The sequence below is a fragment of the Chanos chanos genome, chromosome 5, assembly GCF_902362185.1.
Source record: "Chanos chanos chromosome 5, fChaCha1.1, whole genome shotgun sequence".
Classification (NCBI taxonomy): Eukaryota; Metazoa; Chordata; class Actinopteri; order Gonorynchiformes; family Chanidae; genus Chanos; species Chanos chanos.
In genome coordinates, this window is record NC_044499.1 from 8,431,974 (window position 1) to 8,454,138 (window position 22,165).

At 41.4% G+C, this 22,165-nt stretch overlaps 2 protein-coding genes across 2 annotated transcripts; both read left to right on the forward strand.

Moving 5' to 3' along the window:
• Positions 1–1,387: 1,387 nt before the first annotated feature.
• On the forward strand, positions 1,388–12,395 carry retreg1 (reticulophagy regulator 1). Its single transcript, XM_030774585.1, has 9 exons — positions 1,388–1,632; positions 2,608–2,714; positions 3,236–3,266; positions 10,181–10,307; positions 10,425–10,509; positions 10,823–10,945; positions 11,075–11,145; positions 11,267–11,390; positions 11,926–12,395. Exons 1-9 carry the CDS (start codon positions 1,388–1,390, stop codon positions 12,393–12,395), a joined length of 1,383 nt encoding a protein of 460 aa, XP_030630445.1.
• A 6,950-nt stretch (positions 12,396–19,345) lies between these two features.
• Positions 19,346–21,837, forward strand: and2 (actinodin2). The gene is made up of 4 exons (XM_030774586.1): positions 19,346–19,426; positions 19,804–19,972; positions 20,255–20,394; positions 20,485–21,837. Exons 1-4 carry the CDS (start codon positions 19,346–19,348, stop codon positions 21,835–21,837), a joined length of 1,743 nt encoding a protein of 580 aa, XP_030630446.1.
• Positions 21,838–22,165: the final 328 nt, after the last annotated feature.

Sequence of the window (22,165 nt, forward strand, 5' to 3'; positions counted from 1 at the left end):
TGTCAATAGTAACTGGGCTACAGGATGAAGTTCTTTCTGTCTTTTTGCTCCCTTTTGCTCGCTATGGGCCAGCCCGGAACAAAGAAACTTCGACTCATTTTCGACTTAAGACAAAGAGCACATTCCCACTTAGCACACAATATATGATCAATTTCTAATCTGATAAAGGGTAGTTTAAATCAATCCTAAATGTATTTGTTAGAAAGTAGTTTGTTGCTAGGACCCTGATTTGGCATTAAAAACTGCCCTTGATATCAAGCCAATTCAACAGAATTCATTCACTGCCGATTAGCAGAAAATAGGTCGTGGCTCTTGTTCACATTCTTATTTGACCTGATTAGACAGGTATTATTCTGAATCTACCATGTGTGACAGAGGTAGACTTCATGTTAATAAAGATAAGGAACACACGTTTGTATTTACTGAAAAACAGTGAGTAAATGCTTCTCTTAATTACTTGGTATGAGTTTGGTCTGTAGTAGATGAGGAAGTAACATGACTGCTATTAGTTTTGACTTATGTACCTCATACCCCCCCCAACACACACACACACACACACACACACACACACACACACACACACACTCACACTCACACTCACACACACACACACACACACACACTCACACACACACACACACACACACACACACACACACACACACACACTCACGCAGACACGCAAACACGCCATCCCACAGTGTTTCAGAACACAGATTTAATAATTATTATGCTCATATCCAGTATGCTCATTATTTTTATCAAATTGTTACACCCATTTCACTTTGTAGTGTGGATAGGATGCAGAACAGCAGTAACTTTCTAGGATTCTACTGTATGTAATCCTAATGCGCAAGAATTCGACTCATCAGTGCCACCCAGTGGTGAATTGTTATTGGTTAGATTCTCATCCTGACTTTAAGAAAAAAATGTATGCAGTTTCTGGGGTGCACGAGCGGACCGTCCTTAGCGTCATCGTTAAGAATGTATTGAGCGACTAGAGTGACCGTTATGAAATTGTGTGGGAAATTATGTCGCGCGGCTTTTTCAAAATAGTTGTGTAGATTGTTACATCATATGATGATAATTATATCACACAGATGAGTTGGACACATTCAGCATTTTACAAGGTATGTTGAAAATTCACTTTCTCCACACCCGATCATTCAGCCAGTCACTGTACTTCGCTCAACATGTAAGGGATGATGTGTGCTGACTAGCAGGTAGACCATTTCCTAGCCCTGCCTTCCCAGCGAAGAACGATGACGTAACAGTTCCCAACAGCAACCCTGGCAGCCACTGAATGACGTCAACGACAGAACAACAACAAAATCAACAACAGCTGGCATTGGGAGTTAAGGACTGCGATCTGCTCGCGTTCTTTTCTATGGCGAGTCAGGACAGAGATCACACCGTGGATGCCACAGAGGCGGGGCCGGAGGATACCGGCTTAGAAGTGAGTTCCACCCGGGCGGTGAACCCAGGTGGGGCGATGGCGGAAAAAGAGGAGCAGTCTACGGGTGCGCGATACCCCTCAGGCTGTTCGCTCCTGTCTCGTATTTTAGACCTGATAAACTGGAAAAGACCGTTACTGACATTCTCGCTCTTCGCTGCCACCAATTTTATATTCTGGTAAGAAGTTCATGAGAAGCAGTTTTTTGCACCTTGATTGTCCTCACGTGTTATTTCAGTGAGGTATGAACAGTGATTCCTTTTGTGTTTAACACGTCATTGCAGTTTTGTGTAACCTCATTATAATAAAACTGCGCAAATAATTTCGTGCAAGTGCTGATTTTGCTGAAACGCCACATGTAGTAGATTGATTATTACTCATGCGATTTTTGCTTCAGCTCTTACGTTTCTATGTGTTGTTGAAAGTTGAGACCAGTAATTTCATTTTTACCCAAATGCTAATATCCACCGGTATTTGCTGTGGAGAAGTACAGAGTACTCAACCTGAGACAGGGTTTTGTATGGACAGGTAAACATCTAACTGTGAATGTGTCCTTTCAAGTTCATCTCAATCGTTTCATTTTTCCTCAAATCCAAATGCTAATATCCATTTCTTGAAGAAAAGTACAGTGTGTTGAATCTGAGAAATAGGCTAATGTGCTTTTGTATAACTCTATAATTGGTGTTTTGGACAAAATAGACGGTTTACCATGATGTCACCCTCAAGGTGCTTAATGCAACTCTGAACTTTAACAATAGGCCTAAACATCACTTGAGTAAACATAATATTCCGATTAGAAGGACTCACAGTGAAGTGAATGTTCCCCTCTAGAATTATATAAATGCTTAGTCCAGGTTTTGTTTTTCCTGGTAAGTAAGCTGTGTCCTGGATTTCAGTTGAGATTATGGAATTTTGCTGGCAGAGGAAAAGCGTTTTGTTCTCAACTGCAATTTGTTAAAACTTCAGAAATTCAACCTTGTCTAATAAGCAGTCTTGAAAAGTGCTGACAGTTGACATATGTGGTCATATCAGAAAGTATTTGAAAACAGAGACTGTGATAGAGTTTGTATGAATGTTTATGACATAAACTGTAATCTGCTGTCTTGATCACAAATGGAAAGATATCTTTTTTTTTTTTTTTCCCTCCCACACAGGTTTGTAACTCTGAGTCGTTATAGAGTGTACTCCCTTCTCTCTCTGGGCTTGGCCTTCCTGGTAGTGGTTCAGTTAGTGAGAGATGTGGTCCTCTCCAGATCACGAGGTGAGCATCTGTGTGGCCATATTTGTTCACAAAATGATGTTTAAATCAGCTCCTCATTTAAGTTTCTCATGTTTTCTTTTTTTTTTTTCTTTTCTCTCAAGAGTTAATGTAGCTCATGCAAAAACTCTGAGGTCTTCTGTGCCAGTAACTTTTGAGAATTATCCACTCTTATGTCTGCAGCCTCTGCTTGTTTAGGAAAGCTATCAGCTATGCTCTTAAACATACACCTGTGTTGTTTCTTCCTGTGGCCAGAAACCTGCGGCTCGGAAGACTGAGCGCGGCTCCAACGTGTTTTGATTTGAACCTTACTACTGTGCCTTGTCATTATGCATCAGACACACCACACACATATCATGTTATCTGTTAGCCACTTGGACAAAGGATATAAAAGCTGGAACTCTGCGTGTGTTTCTGGCCGTGTATAATAATATAGACAATGTTGTTTCTCTGCAAGTGAATTACTGATACAGTAACACATTTAAGTTTGGAATGTTGAGTGATGTTGGTTGTCTTTTCAACAGGGTCCAATTTATGGCGTAGTATGACTGGAAGGTAAGTTCTGACCTCACATATTAATGAATGTTGCACCTGCAACACATAATGATCTACAAGGATGAGTATGTGAGTGTGTGTATGTGTGTGTGTGTGTGTCTCTGTGTCTGTCTTTTTTTTTTTCCTCATTTCATTCCTTGTTTTGTGCAGATGAACAGCCAGATTCATTTGCACTTTCGTTTTATTACAACAAGGCTGCGTATTCAAATAAACTTGGATTACAACCATTAAGTCCTCTGACCACTAGATGGTGCTGCATCCTCCCTTTGCACGTTGGAACTTATTGATGACATGCAGCAATCCATAAAGCCAATCATGTGAGCTGATGACATGAGACCCGCACAAGCTTTTACATCTAATCTCGTATTGATGCAGATGTTTATCTGGGCCAGGTCTAATGCTGGTAAATGAAAAATTTTCAAGGACAGAACATTTTCTTCATTTCATTCTTCATGCAAACACTCAAATTGAGTTACGTAAGTATTTGATTATGGTGAAGTTTAATTAATCTATTGCGACTTGTTCTTGGCATTTCGTTCATTATTTTGGTCTTATCGCCTGGCGTTGCGCTGTGACCACACTTTGCTCTGTCATTGTTTATGTTTGTGATGAGGAAAACAAACCCAATGCTACCATTGTACTCTGGTGGGTTAGATGCCAGTCCTATAATCCCCTGTGTGGTGTTTATGTGGAGCAAGCCTCGTTAAACACGCGGGCACAGAAGGAGCAGCTGCCGGATTGCTTCAGCTGGTTCACTTCTGCTGGCCTCTGTTGATGTGGGTCATATTCCAACAGTTGTCCTCGCCCCTTCAGCCCCCCACCCACCCCCATCCCCTCAACCACACACACACACACACACTCACACACACATACACACACACACTCACCGCTCCATCCCTCACCTTACCGGTGACCCCCCCCTCCCACCAGCATGGGCACGTCTGCCTCTCCACACAGACTAGAGCCATGAAATCCACCCACTCGCTATTAACTCTCTAACTCAGACTCTGAACTCATTTACATTCAATGAGCAGCTTAAACTGATCCCCAGAACTCTGCCTGAAGGCAGAAGAATACATTAAAGCAAAGCATTCATTCAGATTATACATGCGTTGCCTACATTTTCTTAAGTCTTACAATATGAAGTTTGTTGTCTAGTCATGTAAGAGATTGAAGCAAGAGTACAGAGAAGTTTTTCTGGATCTAGAAACAAAATTGTAAAACGATACAGATTTGCGAGAGGACGCAGGATAATGAAATACTCATTGGAACAGAGTGAAATCAGTGTACCTGGTCCGTGCCTAGACAAGGGTTTCGCTTCAAACTGAGCAGAGTGGTAAAGAGAGATTTTAATGTGAGTCATTGGGCTATAGATATTTTGGTGAGTTTTGAAAGCATTACAGAAGTCACTGACCAAGATGGGTAAAAATATCTATAGCGCAACAGTTCTCCACAGTTTCATGTTATGAGTGAGTGACATGGAGAAGACCACTGTAAAAACGCATCAAATACTGTCAGAGGTTTCAAATGAAAGCTCCTCAACAGTCACAGGTGGACATGTAATTATATTACTAGGCATGAGGTAGTTAAGTTTTTGCCATTCATTTAGATTTTACCTAAGATCCCTTTGGAAAAATATCATACGTTTGACTCAGCAACATTTCTTAGACTGTGAAAAAAGTTTTCCTTTTTGTTACATAATACGTTGGAAAGACAAAATTACAATATTTTCAATGAGTAGAGCTTGAGTATAAGTACTTAATCAAATAATTAATTTATTAAAGTCAAACATCCAAAAAAATGTATAGTATATGTAAATATATGTTTAGTACAAATTAACCCCATAAAGAATATAGAGTTTACAGTGTAGAATTTGCTTTCTGTTATTTGCTTTGTACAGTGCTGTCAGTTATGAAGAAGGATGTGTTGATTTGTGTGCTACAGTGTTAGATGATAGTGAACATAGTGACTCTTAGTGTCATCTGACACTCAACCTGGAATTCAGTGAAATTTGTGTGGTTGGAGTTATTGGCAAATTGTATGTTATTGATCAGACTTGCTTTCAGAGAATCATGTGCCAGCATGTGTTGTTTGTCTTGAAGGCTCTGGTGTTCTCTAGAGTGTTTTGAAACTTGATGTCAAGTATATTCTGGATGGTGCCTGTATGTGTGTGTGTGTGTGTGTGTGTGTGTGTCTGTGTCTGTGTGTGTAATAGATAGCATGACACAGCCATTTCCATGCTCCAGGAAATGCTTAGAGAACCCAATCTCCATCTACTCTCTGCAGTGATTGGAGAGGGTGTCTTAAGTACCTCATGAGAAGAACCAATAAGATGCAGAGAAACTGAACTATTAGGGGGTGTGCCTCGAAAGGTCACCTGCTATTGGATCAAGGCTTACCGGGAAATCTTGGTAAAACTGCTAGAACACAAACAAACCAACTTCTTGTACATGTTTCAACACAGTCAAGTGATCTGATTACATCACTTTGATTAAAAATAATAAATAGTGCTCTTGTGAATGTGTAACATATTGTGTTGATCCAGTTTTAAATAACGCATTGATGTCTTGGGTAATCGTATATAGTCACTGCGGTGGTTAATGCTGCAAATGAATTCTTGACATTCAAGTGTTTTTCCTCTCTTCCTGGCCTACGTCACTCTGTCTACAGATAAAATCCATACATGTAAGAACGTTTTCATACTATCCAAAATACCCTAAGCACCCCAAATGTTTTTGTTGGGAATGAATTTCATTCTCTGAAAGTGGGGGTGTGAAGCAATTTGCACCCTGACCCCCAACCACAGTATCCTAGACTGCCTCTTAGTGACAGGGGGGTGGGTTGGAGGGGGGCGCTGCCCCGTCTGTCTGATGCCTGCCCGTGGTATGCTGTGTGACTCCGGTATTTTTAGACCGGACCAGTTGAAATAGTGAAGCTCAGAACTCATTCAACATAAACACTAGCTGGTGTCACTTCATGTGCTGCGTGAACCTAGAGCAAGAGCAGAGTGGAGACTTGACATAGCCTCTGAGTGTGCCTGAAAACCCTGCAGCCTATCGCTGTCAAACTGACCCCGCCAGTCGACATTCTTTACGGATCCATGTTAAAACCAACTGCCTTTGAGATGACGGGCGAAGACCACGGAACGGGGTTGAGGTAACGGGCTCCCCTTCGTGTGGCAAAAAAAATGAATCAGCTACGTGTAAAGAAGTAGCCTGTGTACATGGAGTGGATGGTTAGGACAGAGAAATGGGTTGTTCTCGTAGAGGCCTGTGAATTTATCGGAGTAAAAAAATTGTCTTTCAAACCAAGGGGTTTCTTCAAAGTCAAGGTAAAATTATTAAGTTAGAAACGAACGTGATGTTTTACACTCCTTCATTAGTTAGAAGCCTGATCTCCTAACCAGTCTAAATCAGTCTTGAAACACGGCTTGATTCGGACCCGATGCTCACTCATTTTTGGTTGTCCTAAATATTCTTACTCTCTTTTCTATGGACATCTTTACATACACGGAGACATTTTCGGTCTCATTGTGACACTCGCAGGACCACGTTTTCTGTGTGACAGCCTGGTTCTGGAATGTTCCATGTGTTCCATGCAGTCTGAGCTCTTTGTTGACTGTGATAAGGGCTTTATTGGGGTTAGTACGTGCTCAGGGGTTTTAAAGCAATGGACACTCTGCGCTGTACTCATTTGCTGCTCGGAGGTGGTGTCACGTCTTCAGACCGATTAGACTGGATTGGTGTGTTGTCTCTGGGACAACTCGATGTGTAAACAGTTTTCCCCACATGTCTCAAAGATGGACGGCAGATAGAGATAGAAGCTCTGGTACTTTCACAGCCATTCTCTGCATTGTTGGACTGTTTGTTTTAGGCTATTTTTATGTCTTGTCGTTGGGCTCGTTAGAGTCTCAGACGGGTAGCTTTCTGTGTTGTTTTAAAGCTTAACATAGGAGTCTCACCAACAGCTGTCCTGGTTTGGTCTCCAGGGTCAGTGGTTATTGGTATTAACAGAAGCACACTGGACTTCCCTACACCATCTAACCAGTGTCATCTCCTAAAAACATTTTACACATAATTACAAAAAAAGACCCTTTAATAAATATTTAGCTTTTACCAATACATGAAGTCACAACTGAAATACATTAAATCATTAATTCTTTTTGCTCTTTACTTTAATGTCATGTTTTTTGCACAGGTGATGATGCGATGTTATGCAGCATACGACATGGACGTGCTTGGTACTTACTTATATATAGGCCATGAGTGTGTGAAATACATAAGGCATGTGGAATATGGCAAGTTGAATAACGTTAACACGACATTGTAACAGAAGATGGCCTGGTTTCCCCAGACGGCTCTCTCTCTCTCTCTCTCTCTCTCTCTCTCTTGTAATGGAAGTTCTGCTGTTATGACACACACTAACACCTTTTACAAGCCTGACTCGATCATGTGAAGATCATACCCCATCGGTCCTTGGTTACCTACCGCTGATTGTGTAGGACAAACCTAAACTCCAGCGAGAGAGAGCAATACTCTTTCTGCCTGGCACTTGGATGGGACAAACACTCAGGGTGAATGGTGACATGCTAATATGAGCTGGGTTGCTTCATAGTCACACGGTCCATTCACTTCCACGTGATCCATTTCCGTGGAAATCACTTAATTAGGAAGCATGGGCTCGGAATGGGAGAGGTTACATGGGTTTGACCTTTTAGTAACACCTCCCATAAGGCACAGGGGGAGGAGCATGGTGTCTGTGTGTGTGTGTGTGTGTGTGTGCGTGTGTGTGAGAGAGATAGTGTTTTAAGAGATTGTTGAGAAACTTGCTCTGACTTCTGTTGTTTGGCAGAGAAACAGTGGATAAGACAGCTGTTAGGTGTCGGTGGTTGGAGTTCACAAGATCAGATAAAGGGCGTGGTTTTTATGTGTGTGTCTGTGTGTGTGTGTGTGTGTGTCTTATTCTCTCCCATTAATGAATTCTCCTGTCTAGCCAAGGAATCACAAGATTCTCCTCACCTAAACTCAGAGTAATCCAATGAAAGCTGAGCTGGGGCCAGATGAAATTGGACTAGCTGGAAATTCTCATAGGTTCTTATAGGTTATCCCGTATATATGCTCGCCCTCTCTGTCCCTGTTTAGGTAATCAAGGCATTGACGGGATGCCATGACCTCGTGCTAAGTCTTATTTAGGGTCAAACGGACTTTTATATTGCAGGTGGCTCGTTAAGTTTGGGGAAAAAAAGCAGAATTAGAGGTGAGGAGATGTGTGAACGGAGATGGTTCTTTTAATCTCAGCTGTCATCACAGTAGGTGTTTAGAGCTTTGACACCGTCTTTACTCTCCTATCAACAACTGGACACCACAACAAACAGTATGAGCTTAAAAAAAAAAAGAGGAATAACAGGAGGACGATTGGTCAACTGCAGCGACGTGTCCTCCGTTAGCTGTTTTCCCTCTGTTAGCATGAGAGCTCAATGCAGTGATAAGTGTGAAGAATCTTCTTTGTACGTGTGCTGTGACTGGAATGTCAAGGAGATTGAGAACTATTTCACACCAGCAGCATCCAGGTCAGCTGTAGTGGAATCAAACTTCAGATGCACAATATGGCCTTTAAATATGGCGTTTGTATTTATAGCTATCAGAGTTAAAATTGTACGTTAGTGTCCCAGCTCTGCCAGCCAGCCGTGACTCATCGGAACAATGAATGACAGACAGAAGGTGTGTGGGTGTGTGTGTGGGTGTGTGTGTGTGTGTGTGTGTGGGACAAAGATAAAGAGAGAGAGAGACAGACAGAGAGAAAGAAAGAGAGGAATGGGGTGTGAGGGATAACCTGTGGCCTTGCAAATTTACACCGTCCAAACTACTTTGCGACTTTACAGAGAGCGTTTTTTGTTTTTTTGTTTTTTATCCCTAGCACACAATATATTTATCACCCTGACCTCATTCCCCAGAGACCAGCTGTTCACACTGCCGCTTTATAATCTCAGTTTGGCATAAATATCAGTGTATCCCCATGAGTTTCCTCTGTCTGTATGTTGAACAGACAGTGGCTGGAACAGGTAAGAGTAACATATATATATATATATATATATATATATATATATACACATATATATATATATGTCCATAGCCAACTGTATCCTCATAAGAGAGTAGTAGGGTAGTTACTTTGGTCAGTAATTGCGACGTACAGTTTTGTGTGCTGTATGCACAGCGCCAGTGGTGATATGCAGCCCCAGAGCAGGCAGTGGTCTTTGACTGACATTTCTCGAGTGGGCCTGCCAATGTCATATTACAGTGTTAACCCTCTCTTTATGACTATTTCTCCAGAAGAGACCTCTGTAATCCATGCTGCGGTAGCTCTTTGACTTCCTGATAAGTTGTACAGGGTGGTGCCTCAAAGTTTTATGACTGTTTTGTGGGAAAGTGTAGTAGGACACACTGAGTTCAGGGACGACCTCCTCGTGTCACGTAGAAGGTCAAGAAAATGTCACGGCAGATGTACAAGTCATGTTAATTTATGAACCTGCAAAGTTTACATGTACAGGTCTGAGTTTAGATGTATCAAGTGTCTTGAAATAAGGGTCCTGATCCAGGAACAGTTTCTGTCTATCGTAATCCTGATTAAAAACCATTACATATACCATGGAGAGCTGGTCCTTGATCAGCAGTCTTACTGATACATGAGACATGTGGACTCTTGGAGACATACTACAGTGTTGCTGTTTTTTTTTTTTTTTTTTTCCAAAGGGAGTTTGATTACTTTATCTGTGTATTCTGTTGTAACACTTGCATTATAATGCACTTTGTTAGTCCTTGGGCAACATAGGGATTTTTGTCTCATTTCTGACATGAAATGACCCAATTTTTGAGATTATTTGTTCTTGCTAATTACTTTTAATCTCACCCTAGCTGGGAGATTATTGACTCCAGGCGCGAGGGCGAATCTGGAGCTGGATCTCACATCACAGACTCCTGGATGAGCTTCAAACTCTTCCTTGAGGAGACCTCTTCTTTCAAACAGCAGAATCCAGGCAAGGTATAGATAAACAACACTGCCAATAAATAATGACTGACAGTATGTTAGCTCACAGTGATTCCAACTAGTGTTTGTAGTTGAGTTGTACAGTAGGATTCTCTTTTACTCTTGTTGTAGTTCTGTCTGCTGGTATGCAGTTTGTGCTCTTTCCTGGCCATACTTGGCCGTTACATTCCAGGAGTAGTCATTTCATACATTTTAGGTAAGTACTAGTGCATAACAAACAGAACCCCTTTCAGTTTAGCTTCATTTAATTAACACTACGGAATACGATTACACTGATACTTTCCAATCCAGTTCTGGTCGTACAAGTTTTCATACCAAAACACACGAGTCAAGTGTTTGCGTCTAGCAGAGCGTTTGCCATGTGACTGTGGATTCCTAGTAATGTAACCATGACGACATTCTCACCGGATCTTTAGTTTCTCAAGTTTCTCTCAGTCAGCAGCCTCAGATACACACTGGTAGACATGACATGTACGATAATGGGTTGTCCATCTGTTTACCCCCGACAGTGCTAGGAATCTTCTTATGGCCTGTGGTGTCATCACATGAGTTTGGGTTATGGTTGGAACCAGTTCTGCAGAAACTGGACTTTGGAATCGGAGAATTCTTTCAAAGAATCAAGGAGAACCATGGTATGGTAACTATTTCTCCACACACACACACACACACACACACACACACACACACACACACACAAACACACACGTGTGTATACACATATATACACTCGCTCATCTGAATGCTCCTCTATTTTTATTCAGAGAAAAGAATGCTGGAGACACAAGCAGAGAGAGAGAGTATTGAAGCTGACCTGTCATCTCTTTTTCCAAAGGTTAGTTGGTCTGCACCTCACTGCTTGTCTTTTGGCACACCGCTATCTACTAGCAGGCTTCTCCAGAGAGAGGGGTCCAATGTCTGTCTCACAGTGCAGTAACACTGAGACTCTCTTACAGCTGGATTCCACTGTATGTAAAGAACTCTCCATATCAGATACAGAGGCCTCTGAAGTCACATGGACCGACAATGGTACTTTTAACCTCTCTGAAGGACACACACCTCAAACAGAAAACTCAGAGGGTTAGTAATGTTTTGTGGTGTCATTTCAAGAATATTGTCTGATACACAAAACTTATCATTTACTTATTAACTCATCACTCAGTCACTGTCACTTGTCTGTCACTGTAGTATTTGCATTCCATCAAACCTGGATGGACCAACTGAGGGTCTGTTCATTTCCTCTTCTGACCACTCATGAAATGATAAAAATGTGTGAATTTTACTTTATTTCCTAAACTGACTGAACTGGAAAAGACAAATGCCAATTGTGACGGCATGTTTTAGAATGCGGGTCTCAATTAAATCTTAATTAAAAGAAAGCATAGATTGAATGCAAACGTAACCAATTTTAAAAATGACAAGGATGACCTTTAGAAAAACCCAGCAGAGCTGTTGCGACTACATCTAAACTGGTCTGTGAAGACTATTGTTAGACTATTGTCAGTAGTGACAAAAAGACTATTGTTAGAATATTGTCTGCAGTTACAAAAAGACTATTGTTAGACTACAGTTTGTCCCTCTCTTTTTTTTTTTTTTCCCCTCCGCAAATGAACAGACTCAGATCGTCGGAGTGACGAGGAGGTGTTTGCTGGTGGCCTCCCAGAGTTCCCTTCCCTTGACAATGGCTTGGGAACAAATGGGGATGATGATGAAGATCTAAGCCTTGGTATGCCCCCACCTCTTCTCCAGACCAGCAGGGTACAGTTCAACCGAGCAGAGGCGGAGCCCACAACCCAAGCGCTGGAGCTGGTTCAGAAGATCGCGGGGGAGGTGCTCACCGCCGCTGTCACAACGGCCGTCCAGGAGCGACTGGGAGCAGCGTTGGGCGTCCCCTCGGCCCCTCCGGTACTGGCCCAAGCCTTGGCTGAAGAGTCAGACAGCGAAGCAGAGGACTTTGAACTTCTGGACCAGTCTGAGCTAGAGCAACTGGAAGGGGAACTGGGATTAGACAAGGCCAAACGTGAAGACCAGCCCAAAACCAGCAAACCCACCGGCTTCCTGTCCAAGCTACTTGGGCGCCACTGATCTGAGGCAGCTGCTGGGGGGGGGGGGGGGGTCCTTTGATCCTCTGGTAGAAGAGGGTGGAGGCGGGAGAGGGCAGGATGAGTAATTTGTCAGGGGGAAAGGTCCAGAAGTAATGATGGTATTCCATTGTTCATTTTTTTTTCCATTAGATCTTGCAATAACCTTGCAATTGTTTTAAGGAGAGACGAATCTAGGGTGATACAGGGTGAAAGCAGGAGAGATTTTGGTCATGGATTTGTCTGGGTCTGTCGCTGGATGAAAAACCATGATCGGGATACATGTACACCATCAGCTTGCTAAATTTCACCCCCTTGTTTATTGGTAGAGGAGTGTGGACCAGAGAAATGTCACATGTTTAGAAGTCAAAAGGGCTGCAGGATGTTCAACATCCTCTCTGATTTGTTGCCAAAACTAAACAATCTTGTTCTTAAAGCCGCAACACCGTCTCAATCACTCATGTTCACGTAGCTAACTGGTCACAGAAACAAGACCTATAGTGAAATGACAATCAATGCTCCTAAGAGAACCGTTAGTAACCATTCTTATTCTCAAATACAGAGAACCAGTCAAATTAGTATTTAACTGGAATTCAGCTATGTACAACCAAAAAGTGTACATGTTTTATTTCATTTGTTATGTTTTCTAATTTTGTATTTTTTTTTTCATTAAGCTTTTTATGAAAAGCGGCAGGTCTCACAATGTTTTAACTTGCATGGATAGTCCTATTTTAGGTATTTTTATCTGTGTTTGCACCTTATTATTTTGTTCTTTCTTTTTGAATTATTCAACTGGAGGGAGTGCACATAGGCGCTTATTCAGTGTCAGGTTTTCAGAGTGGACTTCATTCAGTTGTAATAAACCCTTTTTTTTTTTTTTTTAAGAAAATAATGTACACTACTGAACATTAGAGCTTTTTCAGTTCAAAGGTGACACAAGGCATCCTGGTTATTCTGATTTACTGAAGGTGAAGACAAGGCTGATTTGATCGATGTGATCTTTGTTATAGGAATATTTCTGAAAGTGAACCTACTTCCTGAAGTCATTCAAGTAAAAAAACACTACCACGAGAAAAATCAATCACTGGAATCTGGCATTTTTTTAGAGAGAGAGAGAGAGAGAGCACTTTGAATGAAAGCAGAGACAAAACCCAATGTTTTTGTCGTTTTTACACGTTCATATTGGCCTCTAAGAATGATTATAGCACAGAGGCTCCTTCATGTTTAACCAAGACTGTTATAATAGAGTGAAGTAGTTCATGTTTATCTCAAATAAGTGTGTCTCACAAACTGATGTATTATGAATTGTATTATGAAATGATTCTAGAACATAAACTTCCTATGACAACATAATAGCTTAATATTCTGACTTCTGGAATCTAGCCATATTACTTCAGTGACATCCATGTCAATAGATGTGACCCACTGTCACAACCAGTTTGAAGTCGATAATCACGTTGTACAGTTATTAATGTCTCAAAACACATATGACCCTGACTGACACATCAGGTGATGAGATTTACAAAATTTCACTCCAAAATTTGAATGTATTTTTTTTTTTTTTCTCCTATTAGATTGCCAAAACGTGCATCTTATTGCCTTTTATGCCTGTGAGAATTGTTTGAACGGAAGAGCATAAGCAAAGCTACTGTATAGTTGTATGTGAATAATCTCAGTAATGTGATTAAAATATCAAGATTCAAACTCAGCCCTTTTGTGTTTTCTGTTCGTAATCAGGTCCAAGCCTCAGTGTGTAATGATAATTTCATTTAAAATACTCTTCGAAGAAAACCACAGGTAGAAGATTGCCTAAATGGCTAAATGGTCAAAGTCATTTCTTTCTAGAGTTGCTAGATTGATATTTATGATGTAAAGCCTCTAAATTAGGAAGAGAGCGTGAGGTGAATTGTTTCATCATCTGTATGTAGTTTCTATAAAAACATCATCAAGATTAGAGCTCGTCTGAAACAACAGCAGCAACAATAATAATAGTAATAATAATTTGTTCTCTGAGAACGGAGTGATAGAAAAACGTGTACCTCTGCTGAATATTTAGTTTACAACATGAATAAGTATTATATAGACATTTGTGTATGGCGATGTATCTGCGTTTGATAATTCTTTAATGTTTTCATTTTATAAACTGTCATTCTATTACATCAACTACAGTAATTCATGATATAATACAGTATTGTGTACCGCGATTCATGGTCTATTCAGTTCAAATTTTCCCCTGTTTTCCTTTGTGTTCATGATCTGACAGCCAGGGGGAAGCACAGCCCTTTTGATGGAGCTAGGTTCGTGTGTGTGTGTGTGTGTGTGTGTGTGCGTGTGTGTGTGTGTGTGTGTGTGTGTATGTGTGTGTGTGTGTATGTGTGTGTGTTGGTGAGGCAGCCTTCCTCAGTGTTACGCTCCATTCATTGCTATAACTCCCTCTCCCCATGAAACCACATTAGTCCTCGTATTGCTCCACATATGTGAAATGCAGAAAAAATGTTCACATATGTTAGACACAGTAACAATGTTCTATTCTGTTTAAAAAAAAAAAACAGCTGACAAACAACATTAGTAGTACAGAATTTACATATGCGTTTTCAGCTCTTTTTCACGTTCACATTGTTTGAACCTTGTGCTACATAATTTTTCATTATTTAAAAAATGTGTTTATGCGGTGCATTATCGTAAAAAAAAAAAAATACACATTTTCAGTATTCCTTAGGTATGATATGTATGCAAGCACCATTTTAATAATGTTGAAATCATTGAAGCTTCACAAAAGCTAAGGATACACAAAAAATAGCTAGAAATGCTTGTAGAAATAACTATAATATAGGCCTTCAGCATCCCAGTTGTAATTTGGATGTTGTCTGTAATGATATCAATGTTTCATGACTGACCTCTGTCTTAATGTGCAAGAGCTTATTTGGAGATTTGTAGCACAGACTGAATCCATTAGTTAGTCCCTTCCAGCAGGCCTCCAGTCTCTGGTGGGCCCCTGAGCTCTCTGGGCTGTGGCACAGCAGGACATGGCTTTACTAGCCCCAAACCATTCCATTTCTTTATGAAGTGAGTTTTATAATGTAGTGTGATACCTGTCCCCAGGCTGAAATCACATCAAACGGAGATAACAGTACACCATATGCCACACAGATTCAATGCATTATTATAAGCATCTTCTCAGTTTATTACTGTAAAAGATATAATAGTTTAAATGCGAGACACACCAGAGGTTACACCTTGTGACCCTGCTGCAGAACATCCATTCACGGAGTCATTTCATGTATTGTGTATGTGTGATTTTTTTTTTTCATCTACAGATCCTGTTACAACGCTGTTGTCGCACTGATAAGCTACAGCAACCGTGTATACGTTCTACTAGTTCGCCCTACAGGAAGATTACGATGTTTTCATGTTGGTGTTTGGTGAGGTCTTTCATTTTCAGTTTACTGTTGTTTACGTACCATACCAGTTGTAGTTTGTGAGCAAATATTGTAGCATAGTTATTTCACGAAAATGTCTACTTTTTTGTTCCCATCTTGCAGTGCTCTGTCGTGGTTTTGTGGAGACGTAATGCTTCTTTTTGCAATAGTTGCCACTTAAGAAAGAGGGGAGGGGGGACCGTGATACCATGTAGGCATGTTAGCACAGAGACTGCCAGCCTACCTCCAACCTTGCAAATGCTCCACAGACATCCAGGAGGGGCTCAGACAGGCAGGGAGCAATGCAGTAAGAACATATCCAAGTTTTATCACCAAAGACCTTCCTGACCTTGTATTCATGAAGGGTACTTTACGCAAAAATGCATAGCTTGTAAAGGTGTGAGATATGGGGGATTTTCTTTAGATTTAAAAAAAAAAAAGTATTTTGGGAACTTTATATGCGGTGTTCTTTGACCAAAACAAACAATGCTTGTAGATAAACAGAAAAATGAACGAAAGATAGACTTTTTGTGTTACAGATTCAGAGGTACTTATCTGTCATCTGACTCAGGAAGGGCAGACAAAAATGACATGCTATTTTCATGGACTGAGAAGTCTACGAGCTGGAGGCTGTAAGTAATCCTCGAACAACAGAAGAAAAAAAAACCTCCTTCGGCTCCAGATGTTGCAAAATTCTGAAAATCCCAAACATTCCACTTTTTGTGGTATGTTCAAATTATGAGTCTGTATCATGTTTGTGTCTTGCACTGTTTCCAGTCTGGATTGTAGGTTTGTGAGCTTAGAGCAACACCTGTTTGCAGCAAGCTGTAGCATAATTATATATGTGATTGTAAAGAGGCTGATCCAGTTGACTCTAAATGTGCAGCTGATGGTAGATGATTAATGGACCTCAGAAAACCTAAAGGCATTAATACTCCTAATCTAATGAAAATACTGGACATGTATACAGTTTAACCTCATCTGTGTATACCCTCAGTTCAGAACAACAGTCACGAGGCTTTCTTCCCCCCCACACCATCAGTGCACCAGAGAGAAACAAAAAAAAGTCTTTTCATTCAACAGCAGCTTGAGTTTAGAAGTCCCCAGGTTTAAAATTAGGGAAGACATATTGACTGGCTTGATATATTACAAGCTATATTTCAGTTCTATAAAGACTCAACCACAAAAATGAAGTGAAATTCCCCCCCCCCCCCCCCCCCCCCAATTGTTAACCTTTCCCTGATCCTCTAATGTGAACTGCTACCCCCAGCCTCCCACTAGCAGTTTTTTTTTTTTTTTTTACATGGATTTTGATTTGTAGTTTTCAGCTGATTCTGTGATTCTTTAGGTTTTACAAAATCTCTTATAAGACTGCTGACATGAAGCTCCTTGCTAAGTAACATTTTTTTGTTGTTGTTTTCGACTGCACAAGACTGATCTGTTTCTATTAACTTTACGAAAACATATTTCTTTTCATCATACACTCTGTATTTGAGGATGGTGAATAAATGAAAAAAAAAAAAGAATGACCAAAGAATGGAAAACCAGTTCATAATTTTGATTAAGCATTTATTGGTGTTTGAAATGCATAGATGGTGTGATAGTGTTTGAAGTGGTTGCTGTAAGCCGCCTCAGTCCTTCTAGCTCAAAATATGGTGCAACTAAACAAGCTGATGATAACACTGATAATAGATTGAAAAATACTTTAAGCTTCTCTTGACTAAAGGACAACCTTAAGTGTGTCTCTGGTTTATTTAGAAGAGTGCTCCTTTCAAAAAGGGGGGTTAAAGAGGACATACAAATCTAATTTTTCACCTGAACAGGTAAGGTGGCAGAATGTCATAAAAGTGACATAGGCTGAGAACCATGATCCGCTTGAAAATAACAGGACTCAGTGACAGTAATCCTAGTACATTGAGCTGCCTTGACTAATCACTTGATGTGTAATGTCCATGAATCAATTGCTATAACCTCTCAGTTAAACAGGTGCCCTAATTCTCAACACTGAATAGTGGGTCAGTGGTAAATGTGGCATGCATGAATGACACAACGTTAATCAAATCTTTACACAGGCGGTTTGGGGATTATTTGAGCATCCCTCTGGCCATTTTTGTGCTTGCCATGTAGAGTCTTGCTGTTTGGTTTCCTAATTATAGGATTCTCATTGGTCAGCCAGTCAGTGGCGATGCAGCCAATCACAGGAAGGAAAGCAGCAAGCCCCTGCCACATGACATGTTTTTTGGTTTTTAATGATCATGGGGCTCCTTAAAAATGTAGCCATTCACAGTTGCACTACACAGGGATCTCGGGGGAGCAGAGAGGTTGGGTCTTTACTGCACAGTTGACTACACCCCCCTCAGAACACAGTTCCCAGGGCCAGTGGCTTCTTCAGTTGCTCAGGGGGCTCAGAGCATCACTGCAAGGACAGGTAAGTCCTCAGCATATTATAACTCTGGTGCCTTCTGAAAAAGACCATACAGAGTTCACTAAATGTAAAGCTGACTTAAATTAAAAGTACGTATCCTTAGCATCTTATATTCACAGCCTAAGAGATGTTTGAGTTGACATGTGAGTTGACATGTGGATGCTTATATATCGTTAATATAATGTAAATGTAATGATTAGCACTGAATCTTTTAAGACCATGAAACTCATGAATGTTCGCAACTTGCCAACTTACTTGTTTTTACTCAGAGAACGTTAAATACACATGTCATGTACAATTATGAATATGTTGCCTACCGAGGACTAAATAAAGATTATAAAGATTATTGTAATTAATATATTGTATACTGGATCATACTCAAGTCTGTTGTTGAAGTAAGCAAAGGTGTTTCCGCACATAACATTCTTGAAATTGCTGTCAGCTGTGTGAGGCATAAATATTAGGTAGTCTTTTTTGAACTTCAGGGACCCACTGAAAAGCAAACAAAGAAACAAGCAAAAAACACTGGGACTGACAGACCTCCATCACTGACATTTTCCAGTTGATAACATAAGACAAATCTATGTATTAGGTGATCCTCAGCACAAACTAAGAAACAGAAATAGTGCCAGACAGTATACTCATGCCAATATGATGGAACAGACTCACAACATACTCCTCTTTGCTCCCATCTCAGATCAGAATATGTTAAAGGTGCTGAAAGGAGAGCAACATGCCTTGGTTGCGAGTGATATCAACCCTTAATAACAGTATGCCGGATCACTGCTGTGGTCACTCAACATAAATCTTTAATGGTTTTCTCCCTAGGTGCAGAAAGATGGCAAGAAATAAAACACTTTCGTTTTCTTATTTGTTCACTGGAGTTCTTCTTGCAACCATTTTATTGCCAGGTATGTATCACTTTACATTGAAGCTGCAAAGGAATTATGCGTATTATAGGAACCCTTCCCACGATATATGGCTTGGATCAAGTTTTGAAGACAATTTGAATCAATCTGTTAATACAGGCAAATAATCAAATCATGTTACAAGCTTTCAAGATAAAAAGCCAAATCTACATGCGACCATAAGTATGTGTAAAAGATAAGTATGACTAACCACATGTGGTACCTTGAATGCAATATCACTAGAGGGCTGATTGTCCAAAACTCGCAACAAGAAGTCATACAAGTGAGTTACTGATTTGGCACTTTTTTCATGCAGTGAGAGGCACCAGAGGTCTTCTGCTAATCAGCTGACTTCACCTTTTTCCTAAAACCATTAACATCTAAGGCAACCGACTGGTGGTGCCGACGTATGGCATACATAATGTTACATGTACAGGACGTTTTCCCCCCTCCATTTTATTTTACAGCGCTTTGATAATTGGAACAGCCTTTGGGCACTTTGCCTATACTCTTTGTAGTTTAACGGCTGTATTTCCAGGGGGCCCCGGTAGCTCCTGTCCCCCCCCCCTCCCCCTCTCTTTGCTGAAAACACTGTAAAGTATGGCTAGTGAAGATTAATCTGCAGGATGCTTTGCATGTTGCCCTCCTCTCTCCCAACAGGGAAAGCGCCCGCCGCGCTCACCAAACAGCTTATTAGCGGGTCAGCATTTTCCCTCATTTGTGTGGTGTAACATCTGGTTCTTGACAATTTGTGTTCTTACTTTTCTTTTAATGTCTCTTGCAGACCTGCTGAGGGCTGGTCCAATAATGCAACCAGAGAAAGAGGATGGTGAGGAGGCCTTGTGTATTTGTGAACTTTGGAATTGTACCATGCCGTCTAAATTCTACATTTATCTAAATTCTATATTGAGACAACCTTGATCAAATGTACCTAAAATGTGCTGACACACAGGTCAGAATTACTTATAGGTACAGGATATCAGCATGTAAGAATGACTGCCAGAGCTGGTGATGATATCAATTATTTAACTTGAGAGAGGTCTTTCTGTCAGTAGAATGACTCTTCAGAGTGGCTTGATTATTGCTTTGCTGTCTTTCTGTTTCTTTTCAGTTGCTGAGACTGTTACTGAGGAAAAGACAGAGGTTGAGGCACCAAAGATCCGAAACAGGAGGAACATTGCATATTACAGACGTATTCCTGATTTCTGGGCCTATTACAAATACTTCTTGGACACCCACAACCAGGAGGGTGTAAGTAGTCTCAATTCTTTTTTAACACAGTTGGCAACAATATCTAGTAATTGTCATTAAGACTCTATTTCTTGTCTGCAATATCCCTAGGTTGAGGCAATGGACCGCATTTACCGTGCTTACTTGCAGAACAAACACAGAACTGAGGAAGGGCCAACTTTCAACCATTACCTCACTCACCTGAGTGAGATCTACAAGGCTTGTGCTGACTCTGATGACCCAGACTGCATTTCAGAATCCACCAGCAAGCCCAAAGCAAAGATCGTCATGCCAGTGCCTCTTAGGGATGCAGTTTTGAAGGTGTGTAACCCATACCTTGATCCCTACTGCCTCTATGCCATTACCCCAAAGGCTGCTGCTGAGGAGCCATCCCCAGCACCTCCTCTACCAGCCCCAGCTAAAGTCCCTGCCCCCATTTTCACCCCCCTGCTCCCAATGCCCCTGAGGACCCCACATGGCTACCATTACTATGCCCCAGTCCTGGAGTCCTTCCTGTCAGCTGAGCAAAAGGCAGAACTTCTCCGCATATGCAACCCCTCTGATGTAGAGTGTCTGCAGTACCACCTTCGTGCTGCCTATGGCTACAGGCCTGCTCTTGGCCCTTTGCCTTCATACGCTCATCTTAGCTGTGATCCAACCAAAGATCCTTATTGCCAACCAAGGCTGGTGGCCAAAGGTCCTTCAGGTTTGTATCATTTATATCCTTCCTGTGACCCTGTGAACGACCCTCTCTGCGTCTCCAGCATATTTGGCCCTGCTGCCCAGACAGCTGAAAGTGGAGAGGAGGCCCCCAAACTTCAGAGTTGCAATCCGCTTTTTGATGAAGGCTGCAACCCACTCACAGCAACCAAGCTGGCAGGACTCACCAAGCCTGTTTTGGAGTTTGTCCAAAAGGACCAACCTGCAACTCCAAACCTTGCTTGTGATCCACTCCACGATCCTTACTGCCTTATGGGAGCTGCTGCGGCCCTTAAGAAGCCTCCACCACTCCTCCCCCAGTTCCAGTCCCGCTACCAGTTAGGCGTTAGGGGTAAGACAAAGGAGGGATATGACTGCTATCTGTTCTATGATGAAGGGTGCAAACCAGTGGAGTCCCAAGACCTCAAGGCTAGCGCTGCCAGCACCAAACCAGACTGTCATCCCTATGATCCCAGCTGTGGCAAGTTTGCCCCTCAGGCATCCGCTGGAGCAGGGCCAGCTAAAACAGTCAGGGACGGGATCATCGAACCCCATCCCGACTGTGACCCCGAAGTTGACTACAACTGCCGTCTGAGAAGAGCTGAGCCAGCATCAGAGGAGAAGCCCACAGAAGAATACAGAGACGAGCCTGTCCAACAAGAGAGTGGTCACGGTGACCCCTACGCTGGCTATGTAGCCCCAGAATACCCTGTTCCTCGATTTGAAGATTTCCTGAGAGGATACATGGGTCAGTACAAGAAATAAAGTACAAGATCTTTCATCTAAAACTGGAATCCTGTAAAAAGTGAGCCAAAGAGTGCATCATGCATAAAAACACATAAATACACACACATACACACACACACACACACACACACACACACACACGCACACACGCACGCACACACACGCAGAGCCCAGAATACATGTCAGCCTCCTGATGACGAAGTAAAATCTCTTGGTGCAGTATTATTAAACTGGACTCATACTTGTTTGTTTCTTCATTAGAGAACCTGATTAACTCAGTTATAAGTAGTGATATTTTTTACATACAGGTGTAGAGATACAAATGTGATAGACAGTATGTCTTGTG

What these genes read in the sequence shown, in the direction of transcription:
- retreg1 (XM_030774585.1), top strand. Translation starts at nt 1,388, where the DNA reads ATGGCGAGTCAGGACAGAGATCACACCGTGGATGCCACAGAGGCGGGG. An exon ending in TGGCGTAGTATGACTGGAAG is followed by an intron (nt 3,267 to 10,180) that starts GTAAGTTCTGAC and finishes ATCTCACCCTAG; the next exon opens with CTGGGAGATTATTGACTCCA. An exon ending in TCAAACAGAAAACTCAGAGG is followed by an intron (nt 11,391 to 11,925) that starts GTTAGTAATGTT and finishes GCAAATGAACAG; the next exon opens with ACTCAGATCGTCGGAGTGAC.
- and2 (XM_030774586.1), top strand. Translation starts at nt 19,346, where the DNA reads ATGACTAACCACATGTGGTACCTTGAATGCAATATCACTAGAGGGCTG. An exon ending in CGCAACAAGAAGTCATACAA is followed by an intron (nt 19,427 to 19,803) that starts GTGAGTTACTGA and finishes CTCTCCCAACAG; the next exon opens with GGAAAGCGCCCGCCGCGCTC. An exon ending in GCAACCAGAGAAAGAGGATG is followed by an intron (nt 19,973 to 20,254) that starts GTGAGGAGGCCT and finishes GTTTCTTTTCAG; the next exon opens with TTGCTGAGACTGTTACTGAG.